General features: G+C 38.9%; 1 protein-coding gene across 1 annotated transcript in view; it reads left to right on the plus strand.

Moving 5' to 3' along the window:
• ITGA1 (integrin subunit alpha 1) overlaps positions 1-23,531 on the plus strand; it is a 118,519-nt gene extending 94,988 nt beyond the window's left edge. The window contains exons 21-30 of the mRNA XM_065406048.1: positions 4,720-4,800; positions 7,103-7,179; positions 7,975-8,064; positions 9,198-9,309; positions 13,420-13,533; positions 14,391-14,495; positions 15,245-15,349; positions 16,484-16,576; positions 20,950-21,066; positions 23,487-23,531. Coding sequence (XP_065262120.1) covers positions 4,720-4,800; positions 7,103-7,179; positions 7,975-8,064; positions 9,198-9,309; positions 13,420-13,533; positions 14,391-14,495; positions 15,245-15,349; positions 16,484-16,576; positions 20,950-21,066; positions 23,487-23,531 — 939 coding nt within the window. The remainder of the gene's footprint in view (positions 1-4,719; positions 4,801-7,102; positions 7,180-7,974; positions 8,065-9,197; positions 9,310-13,419; positions 13,534-14,390; positions 14,496-15,244; positions 15,350-16,483; positions 16,577-20,949; positions 21,067-23,486) is intronic.
• Positions 23,532-26,811: the final 3,280 nt, after the last annotated feature.

The following is a 26,811-nucleotide window of genomic DNA, read 5'->3' on the forward strand; positions in this document are numbered from 1 at the left end:
CCCAGTGCTTGATTGCACGATTCCTGGTGTGTGCTAAGTAAATGCTAGATTTATGTGGAGTCATGGTAATTGTGTCTGCAAGTAGGTGTCATTGTGCATGCATTTTTGTGCATTCTGGGTACGAAACAAGAACATTACAGGATAAGTGTAAACAAGCCAAGACAGCTGGGAAAGAAGAAGTAAAAGCATTGCACAAAGCGGTGAGGAAATCACAAATGTTGGACAAGAAAAGTCTTGGAATGAAGAGGCTCAACAACTGGCAGAAGCAGCAACAAAGCAAGATATGAAAACGATATACAAAAAGGTTAAGTTGTATAGAAACACAATCAGGCCAACAATGCAAGTTGTAAGATAGGCTTCAGTGAACTAACAACAAATGCCAAAGAGGTGATGGAAGTCTGGAAGGAGCATTTTGACAAAATGCTGAACCCTGTAGCTAATCCAGATGTAAGTTTTCCAGATATGCTAGCTGAACAGGGCAGAATGAATATCAGCACTGAACTACCATCAGAAAAAGAAATAGAAAGAGCAGTGAAGCAGTTTAAACATGGAAAAGCTGCAGAAATGAACAGCATAACAGCTGATCTGCTAAAACCAGTGGGACAAGTGCTATCAGAGCATTAGGAAGTACCAGGTGACTTGTTAAAGGCAATAGTTGTGCCAATCCTGAAGAAAGGAGATCTTGCCAGTCTGAATAATTATAAAGGTCTAAGCTAATTATCAGTACTGGGGGAAAATAATGTTGAAAATAATTGTTAGCAGATTAAGGCAAGTTTTAGAGTAAGTAAGTAAGGAGGAAGTGTGGCTTCAGACCAGGGCGAAGTTGCATTAATCAGATATTTACAATCTGACAGTCAATAGGGGGGGGAGGGAGTGGGAATGTGGATTAAAGATGTCTGCTGTTTTCATCAACTTCACAAAGGCATTTAATTTGGTTTGGAGTGAAACATTGTGGAAAGTAGTAAAATCTATATGGAGTTCCAACTAGGATAACTGCAGTGAAAAAAGTTATGTACGAAGTCTCCTGTACTTCTTGTGGAAGATTAAGCATCTGATTCAAGTTAGAGGGGTGTAAGACAAGAGGGCATGGAATAATCATCACTTTTTATCATGTTCCTAAATTAGAAGTAAAGAATGGTAGATGAGATGGAGGGTGTGACATTGTGTGATCTAGAATTAAGTTCTTTAGCTTATGCAGATGACATTGTACAACTGCCAGACACCTTTGATTTAAATATGATACTCTTCACTACCATGGAAAATTGGTGTAGTCAACTTGGACTTACAATAAATGCCAAGAAGATGAAGTGGTTGCATCTTGTGAAATGGACAATAGATGAAGTGTTGAAAAGCAGCAGTGGTGAAGCCACAGAACAAATGAAATCTTGTGTGTACCTAGGAAGCTTGATCATTGTCGATGGTTCCCTCAAGGATGATCTTAAAACATGTACTTTGGCTACCAAAGTGAAAATTTATCAAGCCAGTTTATTAACAGTAGAACTCTGGAAGTAGCTGCATTAAATGGAATGGATATCAGAAGGCTTTAGGCAGGAGAGATCAGAGTTCTTTGAAAGATGGCAGGTATAAAGTGGGATGATGATGATAAAAGAAATGAAGTTAGGAGGAGAGTAGAATGTGAAATCAGAGATTGTTATGAGATTGGCTGCAATAAAAAATGATTCTGATGGTGGCGACATTGGACAAGATAAACGGTAGATAGGAAGACAAAGAAAATAATGCAAAACACAACCAGGGTCAGTGAGACCTAGAGAACGACCAGAGACTTGGTGATGGAACATCATATGCAGGGACATGACCAAGCTGGGCTTCATGGAGGTACAAATCATGGTCAGGAATGAATCATAGGACTGGAAGGGACCTCAAGAGGTCATCTAGTCCAGTCCCCTGCACTCATGGCAGGACTAAGTATTATCTAACCCATTCCTGACAGGTGTTTGTCTAACCTGCTCTTAAAAATCTCCAATGATGGAGATTCCACAAACTCCCTAGGCAATTTATTACAGTGCTTAACCACCCTCAGAGTTAGGAAGTTTTTCCTAAAGTCCAACCTAAACCTCCCTTGCTGCAATTTAAACCCATTGCTTCTTGTCCTATCCACAGAGGTTAAGAAAAACAATTTTTCTTCTTCCTCCTTGTAACAACCTTTTACGTACTTGAAAACTGTTATCATGTCCCCTCAGTCTTCTCTTTTCCAGACTAAACAAACCCAGTTTTTTTCAGTCTTCCCTCATAGGTCATATTTTCTAGACCTTTAATCATTTTTGTCACTCTTCTCTGGATTTTCTTCAATTTGTCCACATCCTTCCTGAAATGTGGCACCCAGAACTGGACACAATATTCCACTTGAAGCCTAACCAGCACAGAGTAGAGTGGAAGAATTACTTCTCGTGTCTTACTTACAACACTCCTACTAATACATCCCAGAATGAAGTGTGGGTTTTTTTGTTGTTGTGTGGGTGTTTTTCTTTTTCTTTTCTTTTTTTTTTTTTTTTTTTTGCAACAGCATTACACCGTTGACTCATGTTTAGCTTGTGGTCCACTATGACCCCCAGACCTCTTTTTCCCAGTACTCCTTCCTAGGTAGTCCTTTCCCCTTTTGTATGTATGCAACTGATTGTTCCTTCCTAAGTGGAGTACTTTGCATTTGTCCTTATTGAATTTCATCCTATTTACTTCAGACCATTTCTCCAGTTTGTCCAGATCATTTTGAATTTTAATCCTATCCTCCAAAGCTCTTGCAACCCCTCCCAGCTTGGTATCGTCTGCAAACTTTATAATTGTAATCTCTATGCCATTATCCAAATCATTGATAAAGATATCGAACAGAAACGGACCCAAAACTGATCCCTGTGGGACCCCACTCATTATGTCCTTCCAGCATTACTGTGAACCACTGATAACTACTCTCTGGGAATGGTTTTCCAACCAGTTTTGCACCCACTTTATAGTAGCTCCATCTAGGTTGCATTTCCCCCTAGTTTGTTTATGAGAAGGTCATGTGAGACAGTATCAAAAGCTTTACTGAAGTCAAGATATACCACGTCTACTGCTTCCCTCCTAGCCACAAGGCTTGTTACCCTGTCAAAGAAAGCTATCAGGTTGGTTTGACATGATTTGTTTTTGACAAATCCATGCTGACTGTCACTTATCACCTTATTATCTTCTAGATGTTTGCAAATTGATTGCTTAAGTATTTGCTCCATTATCTTTACGGGTACAGAAGTTAAGCTGACTGGTCTGTAATTCCCTGGGTTGTCCTTATTTCCCTTTTTATAGATAGGAAAAGGGCAAATATAGTGCCAGTCTTCTGGAATCTCTCCAGTCTTCCATGACTTTTCAAAGATAATCACTAATGGCTCAGATATCTTCTCAGTCAGCTCCTTGAGTATTCTAGGATGCATTTCATCAGGCCCTGGTGACTTGAAGACATCTAATTTGTCTATGTAATTTTTAACTTATTCTTTCCCTATTTTAACCTCTTCTGATCCTACCTCATTTTCACTGGTAGTCACTATGTTAGACGTCCAATCACCACCAACCTTCTTGGTGAAAAACGAAACAAAGAAGTCATTAAGCACCTCTGCCATTTCCACATTTTCTGTTATTATTTTCCCCCTTCATTGAGTAATGGGCCTACCCAGTTCTTTTTCTTCCTCTTGCTTCCAGTGTATTTGTAGAATGTTTTCTTGTTACCCTTTATGTCACTAGCTAGTTTGATCTTGTTTTGTGCCTTGACCTTTCTAATTTTGTCCCTACATACTTGTGTTAGTTGTTTAGGTCAAATTACAAAGGATGAATGTAGTTTCCACATTTTGTAGGACTCTTTTTTATTTTTAGATCATTGAAGATCTCCTGGTTAAGCTTAGGTGGTCTCTTCCCATACTTCCTATTTTTCTTATGCAGTGGGATAGTTTGCTCTTGTGCCCTTAATAATGTCTCTTTGAAAAACTGCCAACTGTCTTCAGTTGTTTTTCCCCTTAGACTAGCTTCCCATAGGATCTTATCTACCAATCCCTGAGTTTGCTAAAGTCTACCTTCCTGAAATCCATTGTCTTTATTTTGTTGTTCTCCCTCCTACCATTCCTTAGAATCATGACCTCCTCATTTCATGAACACTTTCACTCAAGCTGAAAATCAAATCTATTTGTCAAAATCAAATCTAGAACAGCCTCTCCCCTAGTAGCTTTCTCCACCTTCTGAAATAAAAAATTGTCTCCAATACATTCCAAGAACTTGTTGGATACTCTGTGCCCTGCTGTGTTATTTTCCCAACCGATGCCTGAGTAGTTGAAGTCCCCCATCACTGAATGGTGACACTGTACTGCTCCCCATATTTGTAAAGATGCATTGGGATGAGAAGAGAATTCTTTTGCACATATACATATTTTAAACTCGAGCCCTTTGCATTTTGTGAAGTTCTCTGTACACTTTCACTGATAAACAATAGTAACTCTGATATAACAATATTATGATAAAAATATTTTACATATGTTATGAAACAAAAATGTAGACAGTCCTATCCATTAACAATTTGAATTTTAAATTATGATGATGATGATGATGATGGAAAGTGACAATTATTACAAAGAATATGTGATATACTTCTGGACTGTTTAATTTTTAATTAAAACTTTTTTTTTTAAATGTTGCACATAAAAGTGAAATCATTCTTGTAATGATGTGACTCTTTCTGTCTAGGATATACAGAAAGATAGTTGTGAATCCAATCACAATATTACCTGTAAAGTGGGATACCCTTTCCTAAAGTCTGGAGAAGAGGTAGGAAACTGTTAATGGAATATTTTTGGAGAGGGCAGCAGCCCTGTATGGCAGCTGTCCATCCTGATCAGTTATGTATTTACGCACTAATTAAGGTTTCTAGATGTAAATAAATCTCAAATCTAAATCTCAAACAACTCATGTCAATGAAAAAAGAACCCTCACATGCGAGATAGACAGGCAAACATCAAACTTTCCCCAGATCGCTCTGGGGCTTACTCAAGAGATAGGTGTCTGGATTCTTCTAGTGAGGCAGTAGTGCACATGCCCAGAGAGAGCTTTTACCCTGGAAATATAGGCACTGATTTTACATGCCTAAGGGTTCAGCAGGAGTTTTGTGGATCACAGTGGAGCCTGAACTAGAGATTTAGGTACCTAAACCTGAAATTTAATCCCCTAGTACCTTGTGAATCCCACCTCTTGTGCCGCTACACTGGCTCCAGGTCCCTACTAACTCTGTCCTGGCTCCTTGGAAGTGAGGCATCAATGCTAGAGATGGTGTTCAAGGGAGTTCTCCAGCACAGAGTGGCTTATAACCTCTACATTAATGATGTAGCCCATTGCTCTGTTTGTGGTGTGGAAAACTATATTCATATGAAATCTCAGCTTCTTTTAGACTTTCCATGAGTGACCTGGCTGAGTTTATAAAATATAAATTAGCTAGATGAAAGAAAATGTTCTATAACCTCAACATTTTGCACAAGAAATGTTTAAACAATTGTAACCCATTTCTTTATATTTTAGGAATAAATTTCTGGTAGCCCAGATGTATTCTTTGGTGATTAAATCAAATGTCCAAATGCAGCATTTTAAATTGGGACTTCAATGTTTGTAAAATAGCTTAAAATAAGGACAATAAATTGCTCTAGGATAAAATATCTTATTCCTTTGGGGTATACCAAATCTTGTGTAGATATAATAAATTACCTTAGATTCTCTCTCACACACCAACATACACACTTTTCCAATTCCAGTCTCTGACCAGTAGCAACTAGATAAGCTGTTCTTACCGTGTAGACAAATCAGGACAAAACCCACTACTTATTGTTCCCTTCACAGCTTAAGAGTCTTCTCATTTTACTTTCCAACTGAAATTGCCAGTTTGTCTGTGGCTAGAGTCCTTCAATTCCCACTCAATCTGAAAATCTAGATGTTTCATACCCTCATTTGCATTCAGATATTAATTCATCTAATTGGCTGATAAACAGTCCCAGCAAATTCCTGTTCTAGGCCTCTTCCTGACTTCCTTATATGCTCAAATTGCCCAGACAATGTTCTCTGGGTCTTTTATACAAAAGTTGTGCACACAATTAAACCAATGGAGAAATAAAGAGCTTGAATTCAAACTCCTTTAGATTAACAAACTGTAAGCTTGTTATATCACATAATTACCAAATGCTACATTTTCATTAAACCAAAGCAAAACTGCTACAGTGTAATCTGTCTAGTGATGCTGAGAGGCATGTTTAGAACAGAGCTTCCAAAACCTTCCAAGTGACCATGTTAGGCTATATTGGCCTTAATTATAGTCATCAGTAAATTGTTGTAAAATTCAGGATTCTTTATTTGTTTAGATTTATTCAATAGATTTAAAAAATGCTTATTCAACACTCTAGGTACCTTTGCCATGTATTAAAAGTGCCATCACATTAGTATGAAGAAATGAAAACCCAGCAGCCTCTTCTAAATGAGGAAGGGAAACAGCCCACTCCAGCTATACTACCAAGGCTTTGTGTACAGATCCCTCCCCAAAGGCCTGATAGCTGTTGTACCAGGCTCTCGGGATCAACAGATGTAGGATTCTTAAATCAAGGAAATTAAATTTACAAATTGGAATTTAAATATGCAATTTTATTTTAATGACCTTTTTTACACATATTATATATTCAATTTTATTCTGGGTCACCAGTTTTGAAAAATTGGCCCTGCAGTGTAGTAATCTGGTTGCTATTGGATTTCCTTTTTATTTTGGGCAAAATCCTACTCATTCAGTTAGAGGGGTAGCCGTGTTAGTCTGGATCTGTAAAAAGCGACAGAGTCCTGTGTCACCTTATAGACTAACAGATGTATTGGAGCATAAGCTTTCATGGGTGAATACCCACTTCATCAGACGCTGTTAGTCTATAAAGTGCCACAGGACTCTTTGTCGCTTCATTCAGTTAGATGGACTAAAAACTGAGTATGGACTCCAAGATTTTTGACTTAGGAATTTAGCCAGTTTTCATCTGAATACCTTTTAATGTTTAGCTGAGTTTTACTCTCCTTTTCTTAGTATCTTTTTAAAATATGTTTTCTCCCCCAGATTTCTTTCAGAATAGTATTCCAATTCAATGCTTCTTATCTTCTGGAAAATGCTACTGTTCAGGTGTATGTAACAAGGTTAGTTACCAAAATTACTGCTTTTATATCTCAAGCTTTCCTTTTAGTCACTGTATAGCTTGCACTCCAGCTGGTATGACAGAGATGTTTTTTTTTTGTTTTTTTTGGGGGGGGGGGGGTTGGTTTGTTTTTTTTGTTCAAAAGAGAATATTGAATGTCTAGAATGGCCAGCTTTAGAAATGTACAGAACCATTGGTTGGATTGAGGCTATCAAATGAGATAGATTAAATAAATGGACATTCATTTATAGAGGCCAATGAGACACAAGTGACTCAGATTTGCTAGCCTCAACCACAGAAGACATCTGTTCTGATCACAAAATGACCATACATTGTAATACAATTTGCAGTCTCTGCCAAGGAGAGAGGCCTAGGCCTTAAATAGCAATGGTGTTGCAGCAAGTCAAGATTGAGGTACCTTGCCATAGCTGCATGGGTAAATTGTACTGCACCTGCCTGTAATATATGCTGTCACAGGAAATTACAGGGATTGTGTGATAGAGATGGCCCCTACTTGATATAATGTAGCTATTTTCAATCTACAGCAGTTTGTATTCTCATTTCTACAAGGGTGTAATTTTGACTTTGGCCTAATGCAGTATGTACCTTTTACTTACTGGAAAGAGCCATTTCAATTTATTTTTAAAAGACCATAATTAACTTGAAGTGGCCAGTGGGGTTTTTTATATCCACAGCTGCAGGTATTTCAGTCTCTCAGAGCCCTCCCCACCAACTATACATACTGTGTACTGAGGAGTATCATAATCTGACCAGAGTGGTGTGTGTTCTGTTCTAGTGACAGCGAAGAACCACTCGAGACCCTGACTGACAATGGAGGAGACATTAGAATCCCAGTAAAATATGAAATAGGATTAAAATTTTTCAGGTATTAATGTTTTTCTGTACTTAATTTTCTAGTATTGGATCCAGCAAACATTTAACAGACTATGTTAGCTTGTACTTGGTAATGTACACAAAAGACAAACAATGGTCTCGTGAATAAAAGGCAAGGGGTTTATTGAAATGGACCAGACACTGTCCATAGCAGACTGCAGCCACTTTTTATTTATTTGCATGTGATTTATAGTGACTAGTGCAATAGCAGCTTTTGCTGACTCTCAGACTTTGTTCTGTTTATTCAGAGGTGTGTCAGGTGCATTAGAAAGCACAGCTTTCCCCTCCCAGTGAAAACTAGCATTTTGTATTGTCCCTCTATTGTATTTTATTGATAAGATTTCATAAATTAGCCTTAATTTCCAGATTCTCAAAAGCCTTTTATCAGTTCACATATACATTTTTAACTCAAGGGTTCTGCCATAGTAAAAATATATTCTTTGCTCTCAGGAACAGTTGAAATTAAGTTGAGTTCTATCCTTAGAAATATGTGTAAAGGGTATGCCTACATATATCAATATGGGATGTGCTGTGTGTGTATTTGTATATGTAAATGATTAGGCTAAATTCATTCCAACTGGGATTTTCAAAGCATCTTAAGGCAGTTAAGTGCCTAACTCCCTTTTGTGCTTCTGAAAAACATTTCCCGCTCTTTGTGTTACTTCATTGACTTAAATCATCCCTAATAAATGGATGTCAAATCAAGCTTTGAATATAAGTCCTACCCATATGGAATAGAGCTAAATTTGGCCCATCTGTTTTTATCCTCCTTGCTCTTTTCTGTTTGTTTACTAGGATTCTGACCATTTTGCATGGCACTAGGGTTGGCATGAAGTACTACTCAACTTGAGCAAGGCAGTGTAGAATCAGGCCTTGAATCCATCTTTCTTTTATGAATGATTTGTTCTGATATAGTTTTAACTAAACAAGGGATTTGTAATGTACATAATATTTAAAAAGACAAGCACTTTGTAGAAAACCAATGACTTCTGCATTAATGGAAATAGTAGCACACTTACTGTAACAAAATTAGCCCTGGAGGATTAACTTAAGTAACAAAAAGATCTTTATAATTAACTTAGAGTGCATGATTATAAAGGTTTTGTTATTTTTTTTAACCCACAGTAATTTCAAAGATCCCAAAGAATGCCATATTATAATTGCAGCAAATGATACAGTTCCTGCTTATATTAATACAACTGAAAACATTGGGGATGAAGTTAACATAAACTATACGGTAAGTAACAGGAGCTACAATGGAATTGTAAAGGGACTAGTTCTATGTTTTTGAACTTGGTTGAATGCATTTATGTCCTTTGCTAACCTATTACCTAAGTGTCACATATGCAACATATTAAATCTCCTACAGCAGCATTTTGTGCCTTTTGCTTTCAAAATATTATATATCCACGGTATTCAAATGTGATCTGTGGGCCATGGAGCCATTCCAGATGGTCAATGGGAAAATATGTGCCATTGAAACTAGAAGCTGCCCTTAATTCATTACAGTTTGTATTTATTGTTGAGAATTGATATTTCCAGAAACCAGCCAGCTTTGAAGAAAGGAAGTGCAATGCTCTAAGGACTTTGCATTTCTAATTAAATGAAGATGGCAAAGTAGAATAGTTGGGCTGGAAAAGACATTTAGTGGGTTATAAATCCCTCACATTGTAGCAGGACTGATTTTAATTATCCCTAAAACATCCCTGTTTCCCAGTTTTAAATCTAGCATTGAATATTAGTCCTATCCATTTGAAAAGTCTGAATCAGCAACTTTCTGTCTGTAATAGATGGGCGTTGGGAAAGGACTAACTCTTTCTATACAGTAATTACAAAGGTGAAATTGTTATCCCTCTGTTATATTATATCCCACCCATACTTTTTAAACATTAACATTTAGATACAATATTCTCCAATCTTTGTCTTAATTTTAACATTAAGAGAATGTTTTAGGTGGGATTGTCTGATTTCTAAACCCTACCTGACTGAATAAAGGCAGGAGCTGAAAGGCTGCAGAGCAGGTAGTCAGAGATCTGATAGAGTGTCCCTGCTACTAGCTTGGGACCCTGCTTATAAGTGATAGTCCTCCTCCCCACCCCCTCCTGCAGAGTGCCAATTCAGAAGGAGCAGAAATTTGTGTGTGTGTGTGTGTATGTGAGAGAGAGAGAGAGAGAGAGAGAGAGAAGCCACTGTGATATCAGAAACAAGTCAGACTGAGCTGAGATAGGGAAGGAGTGGAGCTGCAAGAAGGCTGTTGCTTTACAGCTGCACTAAGGGTCTTTGGGGAAGAACGTTCCTTTGAGCCAGCCAGTACTGCTGCCAAAAGCCATTTCCTTTTCCCAACAATGGCTCTTCTACTGCATTGTTTTGGACTTGAACACAGAGTTCAAAAGAGAAAGAAAAGTCACAAGGAACTCATGTAATACAAGTGCTAAAGGGAAAGCAGATGAGCTATACAAGGGAGTGGCAAGAAATGTAGAACATGTCAAAATAGAAACTCGGACTGAATCCTTTCTTTCTCTTGCTTTCTTTCTGCATCCACCTATTTATTCATCAGACACACAGTAAACTGTATTTGCTAATTCTGGAGAACAATTAATACCTGTCTGCTGCTGGAATAAAAGTAATGGAGCTCACATCATGCTCCCTTTCACCATTGGCTGACTACATAATTATGAAGGGTTAAGTTTAGAGGTGAAAGCAACAAGGGTGATGTCATGGTGGGTGTGTGCCATAGACCACCGGATCAAAAGGATGAGGTAGATGAGGCTTTCTTCGGACAACTAACTGAAGTTTCCAGATCACAGGCCCTGGTTCTAATGGGGGACTTCAATCACCCTGACATCTGCTGGGAGAGCAATACAGCAATGCACAGACAATCCAGGAAGTTTTTGGAGAGTGTTGGGGACAAGTTCCTGGTACAAGTGCTGGAGGAACCAACTAGGGGTCGTGCTCCTCTTGACCTGCTGCTTACAAACAGGGAAGAATTGGTAGTGGAAGTAAAAGTGGGTGGCAACCTAGGCAGCAGTGACCATGAGATGGTTGAGTTCAGGATCCTGACAAAAGGAAGAAAGGAGAGTAGCAAAATACGGACCCTGGACTTTAGAAAAGCAGACTTAGACTCCCTTAGGGAACTGATGGGCAGGATCCCCTGGGAGGCTAATATGAAGGGGAAAGGAGTCCAGGAGATCTGGCTGTATTTTAAAGAAGCCTTATTGAGGGTGCAGGAACAAACCATCCTGATGTGCAGAAAGAATAGCAAATATGGCAAGCAACCAGCTTGGCTTAACAGTGAAATCTTCGGTGAGCTTAAACTCAGAAAGGAAGCTTACAAGAAGTGGAAATTTGGACAGATGACTAGGGAGGAGTATAAAAATATTGCTAGAGCATGCAGGGGTGTAATCAGGAAGGCCACGGCACGATTGGAGTTGCAGCTAGTAAGGGATGTAAAGGGTAACAAGAAGGGTTTCTACAGGTACGTTAGCAACAAAAAGATGGTCAGGGAAAGTGTGGGTCCCTTAATGAATGGGGGAGGCAACATAGTGACAGATGATGTGGAAAAAGCTGAAGTACTCAAGCTTTTTTTGACTCGGTCTTCACAGACAAGGTCAGCTCCCAGACTGCTGCACTGGGCAACACAGTATGGGGAGGAGGTAAGCAGCCCTCAGTGGTGAAAGAACAGATTAAGGACTATATAGAAAAGCTGGACATGCACAAGTCCATGGGTTCAGATCTAATGCATCCAAGGGTGCTGAGGGAGTTGGCTGATGTAATTGCAGAGCCATTGACCATTATCTTTGAAAATTCCTGGTGCTCAGGGGAGGTCCCGGACAATTGAAAAAAGGCAAATATAGTGCCCATCTTTAAAAAAGGGAAGAAAGAGAACCCAGGGAACTACAGACTAGTCAGCCTCACTTCAGTCCCCGGCAAAATCATGGAGCAGGTCCTCAAGGAATTCATTTTGAAGCACTTGGAGGAGAGGAAGATGATCAGGAACAGTCAACATGGATTCACCAAGGGCAAGTCATGCCTGACCAACCTGATTGCCTTCTGTGATGAGATAACTGGCTCTGTGGATATGGGGAAAGCAGTGGATGTGATATATCTTGACTTTAGCAAAGCTTTTGATATGGTCTCCCACAGTATTCTTGCCAGCAAGTTAAAGAAGTATGGATTGGATGAATGGACTGTAAGGTGGATAGAAAGCTGGCTAGATTGTTGGGATCAATGGGTAGTGATCAATGGCTAAGTTGGCAGCCGGTATCAAGCAGAGTGCCTCGGGGGTCAGTCCTGGGGCCGGTTTTGATCAACATCTTTATTAATGATCTGGATGATGGGATGAATTGCACTCTCAGCAAGTTTGCAGATGACACTAAGCTGGGGGGAGAGATAGATACATTGGAGGGTAGGGATAGGGTCCAGAGTGACCTAGACAAATTGGAGGATTGGGCCAAAAGAAATCTGAGGTTCAACAAGGACAAGTGCAGAGTCCTGCACTTAGAAAGGAAGAATCCCATGCACCGCCACAGGCTGAGGACCGACTGGCTAAGCAGCAGTTCTGCAGAAAAGGCCTGGGGATTACAGTGGATGAGAAGCTGGATATGAGTCAGCAGTGTGCCCTTGTTGCCAAGAAGGCCAACGGCATATTGGGCTGTATTAGTAGGAGCATTGCCAGCAGATCAAGGGAAGTGATTATGCGCCTCTATTCAGTATTGGTGAGGCCACACCTGGAGTATTGTGTCCAGTTTTGGTCTCCCCACTACAGAAGGGATGTGGACAAATTGGAGCAAATCCAGAGGAGGGCAATGAAAATGATTAGGGGGCTGGGGCACATGACTTACGAGGAGAGGCTGAGAGAACTGGGGTTATTTAGTCTGCAGAAGAGAAGAGTGAGGAGGGATTTGATAGCAGCCTTCAACTACTTGAAGGGGGGTTCCAAAGAAGATGTAACTAAACTGTTCTCAGTGGTGGTAGATGAAAACAAGAAGCAATGGTCTCAAGTTGCAGTGAGGGAAGACTAGGTTGGATATTAGGAAACACTATTTCATTAGGAGGGTGGTCAAGCACTGGAATGGGTTACCTAGCGAGGTGGTGGAATCTCCATCCTTAGAGGTTTCTAAGACCCGGCTTGACAAAGCCCTGGCTGGGATGATTTAGTTGGTGTTGGTCCTGCTTTGAGCAGGGGATTGGATTAGATGACCACCTGAGGTCTCTTCCAACTCTAATTTTCTATGATTCTGTAGGGAGGTTGGGGGAGAGAGGGAACAACCCACAGTCAAACACCAATAAGATAAGGAAGGTGCTAACTAGAAAGCAGGAAATACAGAGTTGTTCTTGTTTCTTGTAGATTGAAAAAGGTGAACACTTTCCAGTGCCACAACTCACTCTACAGATTTCATTCCCCAACTTGACTTCATCCAAAAACCCCATTCTCTACCTAACTGGATTGTCATCTTCAGATGTAAGTTATGACTATAAACATGAATTCACCTTCATTTTATTTTAAAGTTTAAATGTTTTTCTTCCTTTTTTGTGCTTGGTGTTAGAAAATGAAAGACTCAATTTGATTACATATGGGCGCTTATATTTAGCTTTGATTGCAATCTAAATGATAACCTGGATTTGGAATAAGAGGTAAACCTTCTTGAAGAATTTCTAGAAATGTAGCCATTCACAAAATAATGCCTGCCTAGCTTTATTTAATGGTGTTTGAACAATAATTTGAAGATATCAAGATTAATTTCATTTATTGTTAAGAGCGTGGCATAGTGGTTAGGGCACTGAAAGGCTTCAGCAGCATCCAGCTTTTTACTGAAGCATGTAGCTACACCTCTACCCCGATATAACGCTGTCCTCGGGAGCCAAAAAATCTTACCGTGTTATAGGTGAAACCGCGTTATATTGAACTTGCTTTGATCCACTGGAGTGTGCAGCCCCGCCCCCCTGGAGCGCTGCTTTACCGCGTTATATCCGAATTCGTGTTATATCAGGTCGCGTTATATTGGGGTAGAGGTGTACATGCACACTACCTACCACCGCCAATGGTGTGCAATTTAGATGTAGCCTAAATTACCTCATAAAAGACTGTGTCATATTTGTAATGAGAAAGGTAATAAAAATAATATGCTTCAAAAGGTATGTCACCTTCATTTTGCTCTTCTACACTCTGGTTATTAACAAATGTATAGAAATGGGTATACTATAAAATGATCTTGTTATTACAGTTGCTAAATCTTAGGAATACTGACCTATTTCTGGAGCTTTTGAATATTATTTTAAACCTTTGGGCAGTAAGAGAGATGGTATTTTTTCTAACAGAATGCAATCTGCCAAACCAGTCACCCTATAAATCCATTCAAGATCAACTCTGGGATGCAGTTTGATCTGGCAAAAATAAAAGAACCTACAAAAGATACAGTGATGGTAAGCCTGTCTAAAATGTGTACATTCATTGCAGTATTTACCGGGAATGTTTTGAGTAGAATATTTCTAATAAATACTGTTAAGACATTGCTCCATATAATTTCGTCTAGTATATTTTAATAGCTGAAGGAGTTACCTTTAAAGGTAACATGCTATCATTTTTATTAGCTCTTGCTGCAAAAGCTGCACATGAAACTGAATTACACATCCTTGGGCCAGATCTTCCACTTGTGTAAATCAGTACAGCTCCGTTGACTTCAGTGGAACTATGCCTATTTACATCAGTGTAAATCTTTTATCCTCGTCCTTCTAGTCTAATGAAACAAATATTAAGTAATATTTTAAAGGCCTGAACTTCCACTTCCTGGCAACTTTGTTTAGTCATTTCCAACTATGCAAAGTAGATACAAAATGCAAGCATTCTGATCTGTTACATTTGCCAGGCAGTTTACCCAGATGTAAATGGCTATGTAAAGTGGAAAGTGATAGGCCTCCATTTTAAGATTGTTGCAAGTTTCTGCATAGATCAATCTACCAAAAACTGTGAATTAAAAAGTAAGTTTGGTTATTTCTATGTAATTTTTTTTGTCTAGCCAAACTCCAGTAATCAATATTCTTTTAGTGTTAATAGCACACACAACTAAACTATAGCAAATTACAAATCACTAGTCTATACATAGGATGTTTTATTCTAGAGAGTCATATTAAAATGTTTAATTACTAATTCCTGTCCATAAACATTTAAACAGGACTGTGATACATACAACTACGCATCTATTAATTGTACTCTGGCCCCATCTGATATAACTCAAGTGAACATTTCATTAAGATTATGGAAACCTACCTTTATAAAAGTAAGTAAGCCTTCTGCACATTCAGTATAACTATGGGTTTGAAACAATATTAAGCCAAATATAATGCTTAGACAGTTATATATTTTTTAATCTTCAGTCTTCTAGTACTTGAAATTGTTCCCTTACTATTTTAAGAATTCTCTTGAAATTAACCTACATATATTTTGTTACTGAGGTACTTAGAACATCAGAATTAAAAATGCATTTTCATCAGAGCTATATAGAGAAGAACTATTATCATAGAATATCAGGGTTTGAAAGGACCTCAGGAGGTCATCTAGTCCAACTCCCTGTGCAAAGCAGGACCAATACTCAGACAGATTTTTGCCCCAGATTCCTAAATGGCCCCCTCAAAGATTGAACTCCCAATCCTGGATTTAGCAGGCCAATGCTCAAACCACTGAGCTATCCCTTGCCCCCAAATATATGGAGATATACCTAACTCATAGAACTGGAAGGGACCTTGTGATGTGATGCCTCTGTGTATATGACCCAAAATAGTATTCAGATTTTAGCTAACATTTCACATTGCAAACTCCTATTTCAGCAATTCAGTTTTTCAAGACTCCATTTCCCTTTAAATATATAAGCTTTGCCTTGTTTTTTGGAGATGAATTAGGCTCCACTCCTGCAAACGCTTATGTATGCACTGAACTTGATGCTCATTAGTTATACCTACATACTTAAGGTATTCACATGTGCAATTTTTGCAGAATCTGGGCTTTAAATATGTGAGTCTTAATTTCATATTTTTTGTTTCTTTCCCATAATTTTAACTATACTTGGGGTTCAATCCTACAAGTACTGAGAGTGCCTGGCATGTTGCAGGATCAGACCATAGGTCCATGTGCATTATTTCTCTGTCTTCACTGTTGTTTGAAACTTTAGCATCATGTGCAGAATTAATGTGCTGTTTACCCACTCGTCTAGATTCATTAATAAAATTGTTCAATAAGATTTGACTTAATAATCCTAGTAGCATGCCACTATGCCTCTCTGTGATTTTTCTATTTATCATTCCATTTTGCTCTCCTACCACCTCACAACCTGAACCTAGTTCTATGCTGTTATTCATCTCTGGAATTTCAGTCTTAAAAATATTTAACATAAAGCGTGGAATCTGTTTTCTTTCAGGCAAGTATTCACAGTTTAAATTTCAGTGTAAGAGCATTACTTCAGAGTGAAAACTCATCACTGATTTTGAGAGGAACCAATCAAAAACAAGAGGTATGTGCGACCCTAGTCTCTGACACCCATTGTAGGATTTACCCTGTTAATGACATGTTTGATATGTTACCTGCTGCAGCGAACCACAGTTCTCTGAGGAAGAGATCCATAATTTTCTATCTATTCAGAGTAAAAAAAAAAAAAAGTCAGAACTAGCTTAAAATAATATTGAATGATAGAAAAACTATGCTATTTATCAATTTACATATGAAGTGGAAAATTATCTACCTAATTTGGAGCTAACCATTGCAGTAAATTTGTGCTTCCCCTATCCATGTGGATATGAGACGCACTTAAAATGAATCTTTTAAAAACATTAATAATTTAAAAAGCAGCTGTCCTAGGTAGTCTTGGAAAAACAAATGTCCTTTAGAAACATTTCTGCTTATATGCAATATTTTCCTCTCATTCTGTTTCCTCCTCTTCATTACCAAGAGTATTTATATGAAAATAAGATTTTATTTCTTAAAGCTACATCTATCCTGGCTGTGCAATCCTCATTTGCAATAGCTCCTATGGCCTGATCAGCTCCTATTAAAGTACATTGCCTGTTAATGGGAGCTAGTATAATCATCTCTGCTATCCTATCTTTTTAAGTTTGTAACTTTTATTTAACTCTTTAAAACATCTTAGAATAGATTGTATAAAACTATACAACATAAATTTATTGTATTGTTTTCTAGGGTAATTTCTGGTTTGTGTAATATTGTATTAGATAACTCCACTGGTAACCCTGGGTAAAAAGCTTACTGTATGTTACTGTGCAGTGCCCCCAAGAATTTCTGAAAGAATGACCTTCAGAATGAATTAGTTCTTGTACATATTGCTTTGAGAACTACAAACTGATTACATGCCAGTGATGAGCCATGAGCTTTTTCTTTATTTTACTACATACACTCCTTTAAAAACACAGATTAAAATTTAAACCATAATCTAAAATGCGGTTTGGCTTCTCTTGAAGATAAACGGAGCTACCTCTACAGTGTGATATGAATCAGAAATACCTTGTTTTAATTATAAGAAATGATTGAAATTAAATGTTTAGTTTACAAATTTTAAGGCCTTGTTACACAAGAGAGTTGCACTGTTTTAACTTAAATTAATTTTTTTAACCAATTTAAGTTTAAAATGGTAAAAGGCCCTGTGTGGACACTCTTATTTCAGTTCAGCTGAAACCAATTACAAATAAAACTGAAAAAACAAAATAAGTCTGGTTTAGAATGAGAAGATTTTCTACACAGCCTTTTATATTGATTTAACTGAATTGGTTTAAAAATCACAAATTTAGTTAAACCACTACAACTTTTTCATGAAGCTAAGCCCTTAACATGCTCTTCTGAATCATGGAGCATGTACTGTAGATACTCCATAGTATGCAGCCTTTCCACATGCATTTTCAGTACTCATGAATGAACACGTCTCTTTTTTAGGAGCTTAACACAAACTTAAATAAAATAAATATTTCCCAGTATTACTAAAAATCCTATCTGTGAATCACAACCATTGATAAACAGGGAAATTTTATGCCAGAATTATAAACTTTTTGTGACAGCCCTCGCTCAGGGTTGGTTGGTAGGAGAGCGCTGCCTAGTGGTTAGGTTAGTGACATGCAGGGGGGTTGTTGGTAGGCGAGCCCTGGCCCTCCCACTCCACTGGGCTCCAACCCAGGGCCCTTTGAGGGCTATCCATGTTCTGACAGCTGGGGAGGCTTAAGGCAGCCCTCCCTGGGCCACTTCCTATCACCTCCCTGCAATTGTCCCAAGGTCGCCATCTGGGGTAAGGCAGCATGAGGGCAACTGCCTCCTCCTTGGGTATGTCCCAGCCTCCTGGGCCAGCTCAGTCCAAGGCTTTCCCCTGTTGGGATAGTTCAAACAAAAATTAAGGGGATCAACCCAGTCCAGAGTTCATATGAGAGGGCAATGCTTCTCTCTCAGTATGTCTCTGCAATAGGCCCTCCCTTCCCTCAGGGAGGGGCCTTTAGGCAGTTGTTTTGGGAGAGAGTCTGCCTTTCCCTCAGCTCATCTCCCTGGAGCTGCTGGTAGCAGGTCTGCCCTTCTCTCTGGTCTGCCCCCAAATGAGCTGCTCTCCTGCCTTTTAGTTCCTTCTCCAGTTGGTACATTTGCTACAGGTGTGGCAGGGTGAAGCTGGCTGAGCCCAGAGTAATTCCTTAACCCCTCAGTCTGGGGTTTGTGCACCCCATCACACTTCAGGAAATATAGTTCATTAGAATACTACAGTGACTCAGTAGCAGAATTATGATAAATAAAACAACGACTGCTAGTTAGAAGGTACTTTGCAGTTTGTTGTAGCCATGATGGTCCCAGGATATGAAAGAGACCAAGCAGGTGGGGTAATGTCTTTAATAAGACCAATTTCTGTTTGTGGAATAGACAAGCCTTCAAGCGTCTCAGAATTTTCTCAGGTCTGGAGGAAAAAACAAGTGTCTGAGCTAAATACAAGGTGGGACAGATTGTTAAGCATAAGGGATTCACACATGCTGTAGGAGACCACTTAAAATGAAGTGAGCAATTAAGGGTTAGCAAGCAGTAGGGTGTGTTACAAATTGTTGTAAGGGTCATAAAAACCAGTGTCTCTATTAAGTCTGTTTTTTGGTGTCCAGCAGATTTACAAATTTAAGTTCCAAGGCTCATTTTTGATGGTGTTGGGCAGGTTTCCTTTGAGGACGAGGACTGAGAGGTGAGATACACAGTGATCATTCTGAGAAAAGTGTTCACCCAGAGGTGATAGGGTATTTCTGCCTTTTATCATTTTTCTGTGTGAGTATCAGAGGGGTAGCCATGTTAGTCTGAATCTGTAAAAAGCAACAGAGGGTCCTGTGGCACCTTTAAGACTAACAGAAGTATTGGGAGCATAAGCTTTCGTGGGTAAGAACCTCACTTCTTCAGATGCAAGTGCTTCTGTTAGTCTTAAAGGTGCCACAGGACCCTCTGTTGCTTTCTGTGTGCGTTCATTTGAGAGTGTAGCAGTTATCTGGTTTCACCTACATAATTGTTGCTGGGGCATTTGATGCACTCTGAGGTATACCACATGTTGTGATAGGCATGTGTGGGACCCATGGATCTTGAAAGGTTTATTCTGGGGCTACCAATCATTGTAGCAGTGGAGATATGTCCACAGGTTTTCCATCTGTTGTTCTGGCAGGGTCTGGTCACACTTTGAGTTAGTGTGTCCTGGTCCGTGGGGAGCTTGTTGAGGTTGGGTGTTGTCTGAAGGCTAGACGGCAGGGTTTGGGAAAGATTTCTTTCAGGATGTGGTCCCCATCAAGTATGGGTTATAATTGTTAGATGATACCCCATGTGGGGTGATAGGTAACAACTGGAAGTGTGTGGTAAGTGAGGTGTTTTTTCCCCCCTATATTGAAGCAGGTTCTTCTGGGTATTTGGGTGGCCCATTCCACGATACAATCTACTTCTTTGATGGTGTGTCCTTGTTTAGTGAAGGCAGATTTAAATGTGTTTAGATGTGTACCCCGGACTTCCTATTTGGATCAAATTCTGTGGTATCTGAGTGCCTGGCTGTAGATAACAGATTTCTTGGCATGTCTGAGGTGGTTGTTGGATCTGTGATGGTAAATGTAATAATCTGTGGGTTTCTTGTATATAGTTGTCTGTAGGGTTCCATTGTTGAATCCAATCATGGTCTTTAGGAAGTTGATGCTGGTGTGACAATGTTGTAGAGAGAGTTTGATGGATCGGTGTGGTGGTTGAAGTTGTGGTAGAAATCTATGAGGAAGTTTAGGTCATCTGTCCAGAGGATGAAAATATCATTGATGTATCTCAGGTATATCATTAATTTTTGTGGTGCATTTTTTCAGAAATTCCTCTGAGGTGTTCCATAAAGAGGTTGCCATCTTACTAGTCATTGCTGTTCCCATAGTTTGGACAACATGTTTGTTGTTAAATATAAAGTAGTTGTTGGTGAGGATGAGTTTGGCTATGCATTTGGGGTGGATTTCTGAGTGTTCATTATTTTGTAGGTATTTGAGGCAGACAGTGATGCCATCATGGTGAGGGATGTTGCTATATAGGGAGATGATATCGATGGTGGTAGGGATGGTGTTATGAAGGAGGTTGTTGATGTTGAAGAGTTTCTGGAGGAAGCTTATAATGTCTTTGAGGAAACTGGCCCTTTGTGTGAATTTTACACATCTTGTGAGACTTTACATAAATATCAATTTTAACACTGAGGGTTAAATTCTCTTTCATCCTTTAAATTCTACCCACAAAATGAAACTATAGGGTTCTTTTGAAAGTCATACTACAATATCTACAGTAGGTGATACAAGTTATGCTACTTTGTTACTTAAAGAAAATATTTGATTTTACCATTTACCTTTCGAATAATTTTCACAGATCATGATTATAATTTCAAGAGAACTTCACCCTGGCAGCATCCCTTTATGGGTCATTTTACTGAGTGCCTTTGCTGGACTCTTGATTCTTGCACTTCTTATATTTGCATTGTGGAAGGTAAGCTACGCATTTGTTTGTTTTGTGTTTAGATTTTTACATAGATGTTTAAGGGCTCAGTCCTGTGTTCTTACCATTAGAACTTGACAAACATAATAAATCCCTAAATTAGTAAAATATCATAATAAATACTTAATGAAATTTCATTTTCCCTAAGTAAAATAGACCATTCTAACCATTTGAGTACAATCAATATGTGCCAGTGAGGTTTCTAGCAGTGAGGTTTCATTAAAATTCGATTCAGTTAGAGTTCTTGTCAGAAAAAAGTGGGTTCTGACACAGTTATGCTTAGAAAAAGTGCTGCTTTGCACTTTTGTCCTACTAACAAGAAATTCTTCCATCTTGTGAAATCATTTCTAAGCCAGCTCAGTCTGGTCATGCTTCAGAGAATCACAATAATGAAAGCTTCACTGAAATACCTTAGAGCCACTCTGTGGAACACTAACACTGATTCACCACAGTGAAGTAGTTAAGGTATACAGTACAGAATGGTAACTAATTTTAGCTAACCGTGCCAGGTTTCTCCTGAGTTCCTTGAATTTTGGGTTGCTTAAGCTGAAATACAGTCTCAGACTTTCTTTAAAATTTGGAAAGTCAAAGCACCTCTGAGGGTCAGGCCCTAAATACCTACTCACAGATATCACGCATTCACTCCGGGTATGTATGGTTTGATCCTGAAAAGTTATGAGTACTTCTTGAAGGTGCTAGGTGCCCTCCACTCTCAGTCAACTCAGTAGGAATTAAGGTTTCTCAGCATCCCACAATAAGCATTTAAAACCTTGCAAGACCTTTAATGATTCAAAGCCATTTCTAATACCTCTTGAAATAGACCATTGTTGTAACCATAAATAGTAAACTAAGATTAGAGTTACTAACTTTCCCAAGCAAAATTTCTATACCATGAAAAGGGAGAAGAGTCAAACTCCATAAAGTCCACTTGCTATTGCCAGTCTGTTTTATACCTTACAGCAGTACCTTAGAGAGATGGTGCTAGTAAAATTTTAGTATTGGTACTGATTCATAACCTTTTTCTCTTTTAACAATAAAACTGTATACTTAGGCTACATTTTTTTAAAGTGGAAGTCTTGAGGTCCATATCCAAGAATGCACATATAATTTCACACATTCATCCATGCAGATACACTACTTCACATGTACAGCCATTTGAACATATAAGTAAACTGATTACATTCTTAGCTAGCCATTTACACACACACAGTCACTTGATTTGCATGTACACTCATGGTAGGCACAACATTTTGCTCATATTTCTTCAGTTGATCTCAACCCTTTATTTTTATATGATATATGTATAAAAATATGAATTAGGCAATAAAGTCAAAAGTGAATAGTGATTTTTGGGTGCCCGACTTGAGACACATTAAAGGGGCCTGATTATCAGAAAGTGCTATGCATCCACTATCTGAAAACCAGGCCCTTTCAAGGTGTCGAGTTTAGCAAACAAAATCATTAGTGAATTTCAAAATGTAGGTTTTGTGTCATTAGTACCTATTAACTGATTCTTAATCATTGCAGAATTAAAATGAAGTAACGATGAAAATACCTCCAGCGCTTACATATTTACAAAATCAGCAGAACTAGTAGAAAACTAACAAATACCTTGATATGTTGGGGCCAGTTTTCAAAAGTGGCCACCACTACCTTTGCATCTTCAAAATTGCGCATCTAAAATTCACAGATAATTTTAGACATGAAATTACCAGATTTTCATGCACAAAAGCAGGTTTTGTTTGTGCCATGTTGCAGGTTAACAAAAACTGGCCTGTTAAGTGGTGATTCTGAGTAGAATAAATATGCTGTATAACTAGCTGTCTGTTGCCCTCATCAACACTGCAAAATATAATAATATATTTGTTATTAGCTGAAAAATTAAATGAAGAGTGTAGCATTATAAAAATATTTTTTTATTGACTTCAGGCTTGATATTCTTCAGCAATTCAAATTTCATATTATAATTTAAAGACAGATATTCTGTTTTACTGCTGTGCTTAAATATTTTGCCACAAGTGGGCAGTCTCCTCAAAGCCAAAACTCAGTTAGTATGTTAGTAATTAGTATGCATAGCCACTGGAAAATCTGGAATTTAAACAGTAAACTAATATTTATTCAACAGTCTTCTAGTTTGTTTGAAGACTTGACAAATCTTTGACACTTTCCATCAGCATAACAATGATTCAGCAATCATTGTACATTAACTTTGCTCTCAGTTCGTCTGTTAGTGTGAGATATTTCATTATTGTTCCAATCCATTAAAGCAACATTGTACTTCAGTGATAAGTGAATTTGTATCATCTATAAGCATTAAAACAGTAAATAAAAACATTTAAGCATTGCCAAAATGTCTCATGTTTCTAAAATTCCAGTTTTGAATTGCATTCTCTTTTTTCTGCCATATACAGGTTGGATTTTTCAAAAGGCCACTAAAGAAGAAAATGGAGAAATAAAGAATTCTACCAAAGGAGAATATGTTGCAATTAAACAATGATCTGTCCTCAGATCTGCCTCAAATATATGACTGTAAAGCTATAAATATAGTTATAAATGTGATGGTCACAACATTTTCTAAACTCCATCATGGACTAATCAAGGTGTTTATTAAAAAGAGAAAAAAACAACAACAAACAAATCAAGTATATAGGTGGATGTTAAAAAGGGAAAACAACAACCCTATAGTATTTTGTAATATGTTAGGAAATACCTTTAGCTGTTACTCATTTTTGGAGAGTAATTCCATTTTAAAATTCTGGGTTGTTTTGTATAGGGAAAATAGTCTATTCATGTTTTTTATCAAGTGAAATAATTCTTCAGCCCAAATTATGCAAGAAACCAAGTTGTAAGTAGTAATCATAATCTCTTTACCTCATGTTCCTTATTTTCAAAAGAACAAAGTATTCAAAAGTCATTTCTCATAATGGACTGGCAATTGGCTAAGCCAGACTTTCAAACCTTGAGCATGCATCAAATGCAGTCAGGTATATTTGACAAAGGGATAATCCAGAGGAAAGGGGCAATTGCAGAGCTTGCATGAAACTTGCAATTCCAAGGGCTTTTCTTCCCTCTTAATGTAGTTCATCCAGATGTAGAAACGGCCATTCCATGAAATAAATTTCTATTAACAAAACTATTCAGGATTGATCCCTTTAGTCATACAAGTGTCTGAACCAGAATCTGACTTTTAGCAGGCCTGTAAAATTATGCTCACAATAATTACAAGCACAGCCGATTGCACATTGTTTGCAAATAAGCAGATGCACATTTGGACTCTCAAACTGATGTGCCCAGCCAGGGGCGGCTCCACGCACCAGTGCAGCAAGCGGGTGCCTGGGGCGACAAGCCACGGGGGGCGGCCTGCCAGTCGCTGTGAGGGTGGCAGACAGGCAGTCTTCGGCGGCATGCCTGCAGGAGGTCCGCCGATCCCGCGGCTTTGGCGGCAATTCGGCGGTGGGTACGCCGAAGGCGTGTGACTGGCAGATCACCCGCAGAAACGCCGCCGAATCCGCTTGACCAGCTGACCGCCCACAGAAGGCCGCCTGACTGCCGTGCTTGGGGCAGCAAAAAACATAGAGCCGCCCCTGTGCCCAGCAATACTGTAAGTGTTGTGTTTTCTAGAGGCACCCTCACTTTGTATCTTGGAGTAGCCAGTAGGGTTGCTTCTTGAACTATCCAAGAAAAGTTACTGTGTAGCTATTTAATTCAGTAGGTTAAAAGTGCCCAACCACATAATTATCAAAAGAGCTGTTAGAAAAGCACTGACAAGCTTTTTGTATTACAAACCACACTTTAAAAATAACAGGAGTACTTGTGGCACCTTAGAGACTAACAAATTTATTAGAGCATAAGCTTTCGTGGGCTACAACCCACTTCTTCGGATGCATATAGAGTGAACCATATATCTATCAGTGTTATAGAGGGCGAACAATTTATGAGTTTGCCCTGCATAAACTTTATGCAGGGTAAAACGGATTTATCTGGGTTTAGACCCCATTGGGAGTTGGGCATCTGAGTGCTAAAGACAAGCACACTCCTGTGAGCTGGTTTCGGGTAAACTTGCAGCTTTGGGACTAGTAATTCAGACCCTGAGTCTTTGTTAGAGCAGACTGAAGTGTCTGGCTCAGCAAGACAGGGTGCTGGAATCCTGAGCTGGCAGGGAAAACAGAAGCAGGGGTAGTCTTTGCACATCGGGTGGCAGCTCCCAAGGGGGTTTCTTAGTCTTTGCACATTGGGTGGCAGCTCCCAAGGGGGTTTCTGTGATCCAACCCGTCACATATAGAGTGAACTATATGCATCCGAAGAAGTGGGTTGTAGCCCACGAAAGCTTATGCTCTAATAAATTTGTTAGTCTCTAAGGTGCCACAAGTACTCCTGTTATTTTTGCGGATACAGACTAACACGGCTGCTACTCTGAAACCACACTTTGTTACTTACAAGTTTAAGAATTGATGCAAAATGTGTTCACTGACCAAGCACTTAACAAATGTTGTTTATTTTGTATCAAAGCTTTAAAATGTTATATAATGCACTGAAACATAGATACTAAAATTATATTTCTCTAAACCCATTTAGAATGCTAATCATTTTTAATATAAAGCTGCCTCTTTCTTTCACATGGGTCACCTTCCTTCTACAGAATGAGCATATGTGGATATGCCTTCATCTTCCAAAAGCAGCCCAGCATTTATTCATCTCCTTGATACAAATTTCACTGAAATGCAAAAACCACTGCAGTTTTTCCAAAGGACATAACATGTCAGGCATATTTGTTCTATTCTTTGACAATAGTTTTATCAAGTGTACTGTTACTTCTTAATACGAGTGTATATTTTTCTAAAGTGACCATAGGTTGAATTATATATGTTGGCAAATAGAGCTCTGGAAATTTAGGAGGTGCTTCATATTTGAAAGAAGATATCAGGGAGTAAATCATGGAGTCCCTTGTATCTACTTTTTGGCTTATATGGGAGCCATTGGCAGGGCTGGCTCCAGCGTTTTTGCCACCCCAAGTGGCCAAAAAAAAAAAAAGCCGCGATCGGCGGCAGCTCTACCGCTGTCGCTTCATTCTTCGGCGGCAATTCGGTGGCAAGTCCTTCCCTCCGAGAGGGACTAAGGGACCCGCTGCCAAATTGCCGCCGAAGAGCCGGATGTGCCGCCTCCTTCCATGGGCCACCCCAAGCACCAGCTTGCTGTGCTGGTGCCTGGAGCCAGCCCTGGCCATTGGGATGGGTTGAAACTCATGAATATAGCTAGTATGAGTTAGTTTGAAAGTGTTTGTAAACTTTCTTTCATATGCGAGAAATTATGATTGCACAATCATAGCCTGACTGGAATTGCCCATGTCTAGTATTTTAATGAATATAATTCATTAGAAAGTGTGGCAGAGTCACAACATGGACTTTATAAATAACTGTGCCTCTACTGTTCCATGGGGTTTATGAAATTCAGAGTAATTCCACCAAAGTCAATGGACTTACTACAAAGGTACACAGGTATAACTGAGAGCAGAAGTCCCTCAAATGCAATGATGTTATCTGTCTGAGGTACTTAGTATGGTGATGAGGGCCATATATCTGCGTGCCTCCCAATTATTAATGTATTTATCCTCATACCATCCCTGGGAGATGGGGAAAGTGCTATTATCCCTATTTTTGCAGAGAGATTGAGTGACTCCCCTATGGTCACACGGGAAGTCTGTGGCAGAGCAGGAACTGAACCCCCAGTCTCCTAAAT

The sequence above is a fragment of the Emys orbicularis genome, chromosome 6 (assembly GCF_028017835.1).
Source record: "Emys orbicularis isolate rEmyOrb1 chromosome 6, rEmyOrb1.hap1, whole genome shotgun sequence".
NCBI lineage: Eukaryota > Metazoa > Chordata > Testudines > Emydidae > Emys > Emys orbicularis.